The sequence below is a fragment of the Cervus canadensis genome, chromosome 13 (assembly GCF_019320065.1).
Source record: "Cervus canadensis isolate Bull #8, Minnesota chromosome 13, ASM1932006v1, whole genome shotgun sequence".
NCBI classification, from domain to species: Eukaryota; Metazoa; Chordata; class Mammalia; order Artiodactyla; family Cervidae; genus Cervus; species Cervus canadensis.
The window spans coordinates 13,817,548-13,828,432 of record NC_057398.1 but is presented as its reverse complement, the minus strand read 5'-3'; the positions used below and the strand labels follow the sequence as shown (position 1 = coordinate 13,828,432).

Below are 10,885 nucleotides of genomic sequence, written 5' to 3'. Positions count from 1 at the left end.
CAATCAATCAAAAATTATCAGGTATGCAAAGAGGTAGGAACATCCGACCCATAGTCAGAAGAAAACTCAGTCAATAGAAACAGAAATGACACAGGTACAGAAACTACCTGAAAAAGAACATCAAAGCAGCTTTGTTGTTGTGTGTCTATATATATATATACACATATATACACACACACACACACATATATATATATACACACATATATATGTTCAAAAAGGTAGAGGAAAACCTGATGATGATAGAAATTGAAGATATTAAAAAAGGACCTAAGTGGGACTTTTAGAAATGAATAATAAAATATCAGAAAAAAAAATACATTGGATGAGATTAAAAGCAGATTAGATATTGCCAAAGAAGAGATCAGTTTAAAGACAAAGCAATAGAGGCGTTACAAAATGAGGCAAAGATATAATATTTTTTTAAGGAACAGAACATCAGTGATGTGTGAACCAATATAACACATTCTATCACATGTGTTACTAGAAGCAGAAAATTTTTTTTCTGGAAATAATGGGCAAAGTTGGGGAGTTGATTGCTTGCAAAGGGCAAGAAGATAACTTTTTGGATGATGGAAATATTTTATATCAATTAAATATATATATATAAATTGTAGTTATATAATTTTATTCATATGTCAAAACTCATTAGACTTAAAATTAGTAAATTTTACTGCATATTTATCTCTATAAAAATTATGATCCCCTTCACAAAAATGATGTGGAGTATCATGAAATGATGATGAAAAATGTAGTAAAGTAAAAAAGAAAAGCTTGTAATACATGTTTACATTACATTATATTTTTTGAAAAATGTAGAAAAGACTCTTAAGAGTTCCTTTGAAAGCAAGGCGATCAAACCAGTCAATCTTAAAGGAAATCAACCCTGAAGACTCACTGGAAGGACTGATGCTGAAGCAGAAGCTCCAATATTTGTCTGCCTGCTGCAAACAGCTGACTCATTGGGAAAGACCCTGAAGCTGAGAAAGATTCTGAAGCTGGGAAAGATTGAGGATAGAAAGAGAAGGGGATGACAGACGATATGGTTCGATGGCATCATGGGTGCAATGACATGAACTTGGGCAAACTGTGGGAGATGGTAAAGGACAGGTAAGCCTTGTGTGCTGCAGTCCAAGGGGTCGCAAAGAGTTGGACATGACTTAGTGACTGAACAACAACAAAGAAAAAGGCTGAAGAGATATATAACAAAATATTAGCCCTACTGATTGCTTTGTAATGGGAAAAATTTTTTAAGTAAATTAATTTTTCTTCTTTTTACTTAATGTTTAGTTTTAGTTTTCAGTTTTTTCCCAAAGACTGGTTCCACTGTCAAGACTTGAAAGATGTGATAGGAATCACCAGCCCTGTATCTTTCAAGTCTTTGATGATGGAACTAGTCTTTCTGATGGTGGTGAGCGGGGTGTTTCATAATACTCCAAAGTTCAAGAGACTAATGTGCAGACTTTGCCCAAGTCTGAGTATACATATTCAGACTATATACTCTGACCTGGGGATACAATCACCTAATAGGTTTATGGTCACCCAGGACCTATGAATAGGTAGGCTGATCTGTATGATAATCTCTTAACTATAAGTGGTGTACCTCAGGATGGGTCTCCAAGAATTAGCACATTTTGGAGCCGAAGTCAGTAAAGATTCAGAGGACTGGTTATTTCCCTCAGTGCACAATTTTTTTGTCAAATGGTCATACTTCCCACAATTTTCATAGGAAAAGTTAGAAGAGAGATATAAAATACCTGCTTTCGTGTGCTTGCACGTTTCTTCCTTGGCAGTGCCTTGCTTTCCTTCTACGAACTGATTCTGATCAGAGAAGTGGCTATTACAATAGTTCTCATCAGTCCTTTGTTTGCCAGACTTAAAGTTGTTAGTTATATAAATCAAGTAGGACCTTAGTGGGCTCCCCACTATTTCAACCTGAAGGGACCCACAATAAACCAACAAAAAGAATCTTTCACTGAATGTCAGACAGTTCTGCCCATTAGGTTATTTTGCATTTGTGTACCTTGCATTTAATCATTAAAAATCAATACTCAGCTTCTGTGACCCCATAATCCTGGTATTTTTCAGTAAAATCAGTGGAGCTCATTTCCAATGCAGTGCCTCCTGCTTATAGGAAATAACTGCGTGCGTGGGTGCTCAGTCGCTCAGTTGTGTCTGACTCTTTTTGACCCCGTTGACTGTAGCCCACCAGGCTCCTCTGTCCATGGAATTTCCCAGGCAAGATACTGGAGTGGGTTGCCATTTCCTCGTGTGGGGGATCTTCCCGAACCGAGGATTGAACTCATGTCTCCTGCATTGCCGGTGGATTCTTTACCGCTGAGTCAGCTGGGAAGCCCATCGGCTATTACTAGGTGAGGTCTTATGAGACCTTCACGCAAGGCAAGGACAGTTTTAATTAAAAGGAGGATTTGAGACTTTTTCTACTCTCAGTAGACAGCTTAGCTCAGTGTAGTCTGTCATCTGAATCTTCCCATTTGTCCTTGTTTACATCTTGGGGCTCTAGTCTTTTATTACTGCTGCCCTTGGTTTCACCTATATATTTGCCTAGGTTGTGAATTACATTTAATGGACATGGCTAAATGTTACAAAATGGGTAACGTCTAAAATCAATCTTTGAGTTTGTTTTGGGGTTGTTACAGGCCTTCAGGAGCAAGAGATTGGAGACTTGTATAGGACCATTATAGGAAACCCCTGATAATTGGTCTGTATTTTTAGCCAGTAATTTTTAACTTTCAAAATATCCTTCTGTTTCCTTAAGCTATCACATGTCCTTGTGCTTTTTCATTCCTTTTATATAGTAGATATTTGATAGAGGAGTGGTCCCCAACCTTTTCTGCACCAGGGACCAGTTTTGTGGAAGACAGGTTTTCCACGGACCCAGCGTGAGGGGATGGTCTTGGGATGATTCAAGCACGTAACATTTATTATGCGCTTTATTTCTATTATTATTACATCAGCTTCACCTCAGATCATCAGGCACTAGATCCTGGAGGTTAGGAAGCCCTGTTATGTACGGGGGTCTCGCCAAACCTGCTTTCAGTGAGGTCTTCATTCCAGCTGATCACTATTTGCCCTTGGCTGCCATGGGCTGCTACAGTTTCATCCGTTATTACCAGCCAGGTTTATTGTTACATTTGGTTGCAATCAGGTCAGATGATAGATTTATTTATAACGCCTCTGTTTCATTAGGAATCTGTTGCTTGTCCCTGATACCTGATACAGATATCTGCTTATTTAGGTTCTGTGATAGGCAGAACAGTGCCTCTGAAGATGCCCCTCTCCTAATCCCTGGAACCTGTGAATGTGTTAAGTTTACATGGCAAAGAAGAACCAAGGGTGCAGATGAAATTAATGTTGACAATCAACTGGCTTTACAATAGGGAGACTGGCCTGGATTATCCAGGTGGAACCAGTGTAATCACCAGAGCCCTTAAAAATGGAGGAGGGTGTTAGAAAAATGGAAGGTCAAAGGGAGATGTGTCAAGGGAAGAACAGTCAGAGAGATGCAATGCTTTAAAAATGGAAGAAAGACACCTCTGAAAACTGGGGAAACCGAGAAGTGGATTCTTCTCTGGAGTCCCCAGAAAGGAATGCAGACTTGCTGATACCTTGATTTTAGGACTCCAGACTTGTAGAACTATAAGTGAATGATTTTGTGTTGTCTTAAACTACAAAGTTTGTGGTAACACTGCAGTAGCAATAGAAAACTAAGCAGATCCTTAGTTTCAAGCACAAGAAACTACATGGCTTTAAAAACATATATATTTATTTTTATTTATTTATTTGACTGTACCAGTCTTAGATGTGGCATGCAAACTCTTATTTGCTTAGTATGGGGTCTAGTTCCCTGACCAGGGATTGAACCTGGGCCCCCTGCATTGGGAGTACAGAGTCTTAGCCACTGGACCACCAGGCAAGTCCCCTAAATGCCTATTATTGAGAGAGTTTTATCAGATAGCACACACACATCTGGGAGAACCAGAACACAAGCCCTGGAGGCTCTCTGTCCAAAATCATACCACAATCTTCCTGAGAACGTGGTTCACTGAATTGTCTCAGTCCCCTTGGGGGTATAGCAACTGAGCTTGCACTGTTGAGAGCATCGCTGGACACTAGGTCTCAAACACTGTTGCTGGAACTTCAGCCTCTCTCTGGAAACTAAATGTAGGTGCTATTCTGTGTCACCCTCTCCAGACATAGATTTTGTGCAGTCTCCACTTCTTTGGATCATTAACATCTAATCAGAACCTAGAATCTAGACGTATGATTATCTTGGCTTGGCTTGTAGGCTTGCACCGTAGCTGCAAGGGATTTTGAGAAATCTCTGCCATAGCTTACTTTTCTGCTCTGCTTCCAGGGTGGTGTGTTCCTCACTTAAGAAGGTGATTCAGCTGCTAGTTAACCAAAAAGAATGACTAATGTCTACCACAGCATTTATAATCCCAGAAGAGGAGAGATTTTTGTCTCCCAGGGTCTGTTCCAATCTCTGAGAAAGATTCTGACTGGCCTTAGGTCTTTTGCTGACCCCCTGTAACTATTTATTGTTTAATATAAGTAGAGGGTCACTGATTAGCAGGTTTTGGTGGGGGTCCTTGACTTCCCTTTATGGAAAGATATAGGTACCCAAAGGAAAAGTGATTCAGTTAGCAGACAAAGAGGGAAAGGAAAAATCCATATTATGATAAAAAGAGCTTATGACTATAGCTAGACCCATTTGAATTAAATCACTGCTTGCTGGTGTGCAAACTCCAGTTTACTAAATTGTACCTGCATTTTACCAGGGGAGTTAAGCAGTCCTAATTCTGGTGCCGAGTTGCCTGTATATGTCCAGGTTCTGTCACTATTAACTGGGTGATTTTTGTGTTTCAATGTTCTCATTTTTAGAATGGGTGTAAGAATAGTACTTCATAGAACAATTGTGATTAATACATGAATTAATAAACTTAGAATAGTGCTTGGAACATAGTAATTGCTGTCATTAATTATTATTTTAATACAACTCAGACACACAAAGACAGGAACTTAATTATTTTTATATAATCTAGTTTTCAAACTGTTATTTCTGCTAATGGTGGTGGAGTGTGGGTGTGGGAGGGCAGCTGAAAATTGCCAGTAAGGGATAATTCAAACATCATCTTTTAGAGACAAAAGCAGTAAGTTTAAAACTCAAACTCCTAAAGAAACTGTCCCCCCTGTCTCGTGGGGTCTCACCCTCCTCTCCGCTCCTTCCCCAGTGTGAACTGCAGAGCAGGAAGAAAATGTAGATGATCGTGGTAGCAGGATGGTACCCAGGCTGTCTCCTGTATCTTCTCAGATGTCCATCTGACTGGTGTGTCTGGTCAGATCTTGTCCCTTTAATCTTGAGCCAGTGGCCACTGGAGTATGACTGGTTTGGGGCATCCCTGAAGAATTTGGGTCCTGCCACAGCCTCCAGAAACAAAGTCCAAGCTCATTGTGACCCTTCCTCCCGACTCCAGGCGGCTTCGCTTTAATTTTCCTGGAATGCCCAGAATTTCCACCTGTTTTATCTCTGCATTTTATGGTATGCATTACCACCCTCCGGGCTTCCCAGGTGGTACAGTTGTAAAGACTCTGCCTACCAATGCAGGAGACACTAGTTTGATCCCTGGGTCAGGAAGATCCCCTGGAGGAAGAAGTGGCTACCCGCTCCAGTATTCTTGCCTGCAGAATCCCATGGACAGAGGAGCCTGGCATTTTACAGTCCATGGGGTCCCAAAGAGGCAGACACAACTGAGCACTCACACATGCATGCACCGCCCTCTACCATTCCTACACTTTTAACCCCGTACCATATTGAAAAGAGCATGTAAATGTTAGTCTTTTTTAAGGAGTTTGCATTTCCTAAGGGCTATTCTTTTGAGAAATGAGAAAGCCTCTGTACTTGTATTCCTCTAGCTTCCTGAACTTCTTCCTTTTTTTCTTACTCTCTCCTGTCATGTCCAGTTCCCCCAGTGACAAAGATTTCTTTTTTTCCTTTCTCTGAGTTGAGGTGTACCATATCCTGAATTCTTTCTGCCTTTGTTTCCCTGCTTTGTCTTCCAGGCTCTGGTTCTTAATATTTCAAGAAAAACCTTTTGAGTTCCAAAATTTCATTCCTTCTCAACAGAACTTGGTGATCAAAACTTAAAAATGGCACTGAAATGTATAATTTGCAAATTAAACCTGGACAATAACTTTATATTTCCTCTGAAAATGTTAAATGCTCTTGATTTTATTGGGTAGGGAGCAGCAAGGCAAGTACATCAGTTTAATATTTAAAAAATGGTGTCCATAAGCAGCAGATACTTGATAACAAGCTATTCTTCTTTTAGGTAAATATACTTGTTCAAAAGATATCAGTAAACAATGCTTAACTTTATGCATAAATGCTGGAGTTGCTCAGCAATATACTGGAGCCCTATGACATTGGTTCATTCACTCAACAAAGATAAACTGATAGCCTGTTATATGCTAGCACTTGCTTTAAGTGTTCTGTCATTTCCTTTCTAGAGTTTAGGCCAAATAGGTGACATTGCTTTCAACAGTGAAATTTTCTACAAAATAGCCCCAGATTGTTCAGCAAGTTGGGTATGGCCCAAGGTGCACCATGTATATACCAAACCCACCCATTAACAAATAGTAATTTTTCAGTGTAGTGTCCCAGTTCAGTGAGGTTAACGTCTTTTGTCCCCCACTCAGTATTTGCTAAGTAAGGGATGAAAGATCAAGTTGTTGAGAGGGCCTCTGCTGATCTTTCTGTCTGACCAAACCCAGCCCAGCATAATTGCCAGGTTCATAGATCTCCTGTTGGTTTCCTTCTTCTTTCTGCCCGAGGCTGGCCATGAGCTCTGACACTGGCCTTGGCAGCAGAGGAGGCTTAATGACGGTGGTGAGTTATACTGACTCTAAGGAGAAGTCCCCTTGTTGTTCATTCACAATTAGTCACTAAGTTGTGTTCAACTCTTTGTGACCCATTATCTATAGCCCACTAGTCTCCTCTGTCCATGAGATTTCCCAGGCAAGAATACTGGTGTGGGTTGCCATTTCCTTCTCCAGGGGATCTTCCTGACTCAGAGATGGAGCCCACATCTCTTGCATTGGCAGGCAGATTCTTAGCCACTCAGCCACTAGGGAAGCCCAAACTGCCCTTAGCTTACTGATTTTTGGAATGGGAAGCCATTGGTAAAATTGATGTCTCTTACTGAGGAGAAAAGATACTGTTCCAAGTAGCAGAGTTCTGAGTGTGTCTTTTTGACCCTCTGTTTCCTAATTTTATGTAAACATGGTATAATTAGGTTTCAAACTGTGAGAAGCTCATGGAGAAAGCAGGTAATTGGAGACATCTTGGCTATACTATACGTGTCATGTATAGATCCTATTTACTATTCCTAGTTAATAAGACAATAGGTAAAGCTATAGGTTAAGTTTATGATAAAAATAAACTTCTACAACTTAATTTTACCAGTTCTCTGTAATGATAAAAATATAACCAATTTTCCAGAGATCACATGAATTTTTTTGGTATGTGTCAAGGATATTCTAAAGTGTTTTGCTATATATGAAATGGCAATTTTTCATGTGCAAAAGCAGATTTTAGAAAGATAGCAATAGATATGTCAAACTGAAGATGCTTACCCATGCAAGAAAATGTCATATGTAGCCAGATTGGCTTGTAAATGCAAACACTTCTTATAACTCTTGGATCCTCTGAAATGTATGCTTTTTTCCCCTTGTGTGCTAAGAAATCTCACAAAGGTAGCTCATCAGTTGTGACATGCCTACTATGAGGACTATTTCCTTGGAAAATGATCTCACGTTACCCATGCTTCTGTGTGCACGTGCTAAGTCACTTCAGTCATGTCTGACTCTTCGTGACCCTATGGACTGTAGTGTACCAGGCTCCTAAGTCCACAGGATTCTCCAGGCAAGGATACTGGAGTGAGTTGCCATGCCCTCCTCCAGGGGATTGTCCTGACCCAGGGGATCAAATCCACATCTCTTACATCTCTGCATTGGCTGGTGGGTTCTTTACCACTAGTGCCCCCTGGGAAGCCCACCTATACTTCAGTGACTGTCAAATGCCTGAGAAATTCTTTGGAACCAAGACTGAGACATTTTCCAATTTTTAAGCTGATTCTATGTAACATATGTGTTCCTAAACAGCTGTTTTAAACTATGTATTTTTCAACTTAATAATTTCAGTGCAGGAAGGAGAAAAACTCCCAAGCAAGTATCCAAAGCAAAAATCATCTTGTACTCTAATCACAATCTGATTTAGCTATTTTATAATTTTAAAAAATACAGGACATACCTGGTTTATATTTCACATAAAAGAAGGTTTTGAAAATACTAGATTTGTATTTATTAATGTGTAAAGTACACAGATGTTAACTTGATGGGTTTTGACAGATGCATGCCTACGTGACCAACATGTCAGCAAAGATGTAGAACATTTCCACAACTTATAAATTTTCCTAAAGTGCCTTTGCAGTCAATCCCTTTTCTCTCTCCCAGCCATTGTTCTAATCTTTATTACCATAGTTTAGTTTAGCCTCTTCTTGAACTTTCTATAAAGGGAATACTGTCTTGCATCTGGATTCTTCTGTTCAAAATGGTTTTGAGATTCATGTTGTTATGGGTGTTATTAGCTCATTCTTTTTTATTGCTATGAAGCATTCCACTTAGTGATTATGCCACCATTTGTTTAACCATACTTCTATTGATAAATATTTTAGTGTCCAATTTTTGGCTATTATAAGCAAAACTGCTGTGAATATTCTTACAAGGTCTTTATGTAGAAATGTTTTCATTTGAATTAGGTAAATTATTAGGAGTGAAATTACTGGTTCATGGAGTAGGGATGTGTATAATTTACAAAGAACCAATAAATAATTTCCTGAGGTAGTTTCTGCATTTTTTTCTCCCACCAGTAATGTGGGAGTTCCAGTTGTTTCATATCCTTGCAAATATTTATATTGTCTGTTTTTAACCATTTGAGTGACAGTTCTCATTGTGGTGCTAATTTGAATTTCCCTGATGACTAATGATGGACACTTTTTGTGTGATTCTTGGCCATTTTTGTCTTGTGTTTCTTCTTCTTCTTTTTTTTTTTTATGAATGGAAAATAGTATTTAATATGTAGCTTTCAGAAAATAGAAACACCTCAGAGAAACTGTGACACCAGTGTGTATATATATGAGGTAATATCTGTATAATTAGCAACTCTCACAGCAATGGGAAACACTGCTTTTTGGATACATTATACATAAACTTTCTATCTCAAGAATTCCACATTGTTGTAAAATAATTTCAGTTCAGTGCTATGGCAATTATGCAAATAGATGTAAACTCCATTCCCAGATGAACATTAAAAAAGCAGAATGCCTACTAATTATGTATTAACACAAATGTCAACAAAAATAATTTAACAGGTGCAGAAACACAATACTGAAAATATAATTATCAATACAGCTGTCTTAAAAGAGTTAACTAGTACCATCAGGCTTAAAAAAAAGCACTTAAGGTCACTGTTTTCATGTTTCACTCTTTCAGCCACCATACACCAGTGTTACTATCAGTATCTAAATAAGGTGTTTAACATGCTTATATTTTATTTAAGAGCTGGAATACAGGCTTTACAATATATCTGAAACATCATCAATACTGTGATAATGCCATTATGATAAGTCTATGTGTGTGGCATTAAAAAAATAATGGCTGGTCACAGTATGTTTTCTGAACTGAATTTTAAATTTCCTAGAGGCTGACATGATGACAAGTTTTCCTCCCTGACCTGGTGTATTCACAGCCTTCTCTCATAGGGTTCACAGGCATTTCTTGTCTTTCCCTGCACGATCCTGAAGTCCTGAGTGTTCTCTCAGGAGCCGGTCATACTCTTTTGAAAGTCTCTCTGATTGCATCTTCATTATCATCACGTCATTCTGTGCCTTAGAAAGGGCATCTGAAGCCTTCTTTAATTCAATTTTCAGTTTTTCTTTGTCTTCTTCTAGTTTTTTATTTTCTGCTTCCAAAACGTGTTCTTCTTCCTTGCCATAGTTTTTCAAGAGCCGTTTCAGTCTTTCATTTTCTTCCATGAATTTTTTGGCAGCCTGGTTAATATTTTCTGCTTGACGTTTAAGTACTCCTTTGTTTGACAGCTCTTTTGCCAGCTGAGTAATAAGGGTAACCAGACGTCTCAACACCAGCCAGAAAAATAATGAAAATCCAGAAATGTAAAGATTTCTTTGAGACCTGAAGAGTTTCATTTGTGTATGTTCATAGGCAGCAGGTCTGTTGGCTGAGCTCTTTTCAATAGTATGAGTCGAGGAATATTTTCTTACTTCTCTCACAGCATCTAGAAACAGAACAATCAATAGGATTATAATAGTAAGAAAAGCCTTGTTCCAGAAACTTGCAATTTTACCCCAAACGCTAAAGGAGAATATCTTCTGCCATCTCTGAGGAGGAATAAAAGGTAGACAGAAGATTAAAATGAGTCCTATTTCAGCGTAAAGAAAAGTTGCAACTGCCGCCCATTGAAGTGTCATTGTTTTTCTTCACACCCCGCCTGCGGCCGCCCGGCTCCCCGCGCTGCTCCGCGGCCGCAGACGCGCGGGACGTCACACGCCGCGGCGGGGGGAGGGAGCGGGCCTCCCCTCCCCCACCGCCACCCCCGGACCCTCCAGGGCTCCCTCTTCTTTTTTTAAAAAGTATATATTTCAGTTTTGCATATTTTAAAAATTGGGTCATTATTATTAATTTGTGGTAGTTCTTTATATATTTTGGATATAAGTTCTTTATCGGGTACATGTGTCACAAATATTTTCTTCTGTTTCTGGATTTTTTTATTCATCAAAAGAGGAGC

General features: G+C 39.1%; 1 protein-coding gene and 1 non-coding gene across 2 annotated transcripts; both read right to left on the bottom strand.

The window, feature by feature from the left end:
* Nucleotides 1-3,864: 3,864 nt before the first annotated feature.
* Nucleotides 3,865-3,937, bottom strand: TRNAG-CCC. The gene has a single exon. It is a non-coding gene; the product is annotated as a tRNA-Gly (tRNA).
* A 5,670-nt stretch (nucleotides 3,938-9,607) lies between these two features.
* LOC122452419 (B-cell receptor-associated protein 29) lies at nucleotides 9,608-10,649 on the bottom strand. Its single transcript, XM_043486013.1, has one exon. It carries the CDS (start codon nucleotides 10,566-10,568, stop codon nucleotides 9,846-9,848), a length of 723 nt encoding a protein of 240 aa, XP_043341948.1. The 5' UTR covers nucleotides 10,569-10,649; the 3' UTR covers nucleotides 9,608-9,845.
* Between the last annotated feature and the right edge of the window lie 236 nt (nucleotides 10,650-10,885).

What these genes read in the sequence shown, in the direction of transcription:
- LOC122452419 (XM_043486013.1), bottom strand. Translation starts at nt 10,568, where the DNA reads ATGACACTTCAATGGGCGGCAGTTGCAACTTTTCTTTACGCTGAAATA.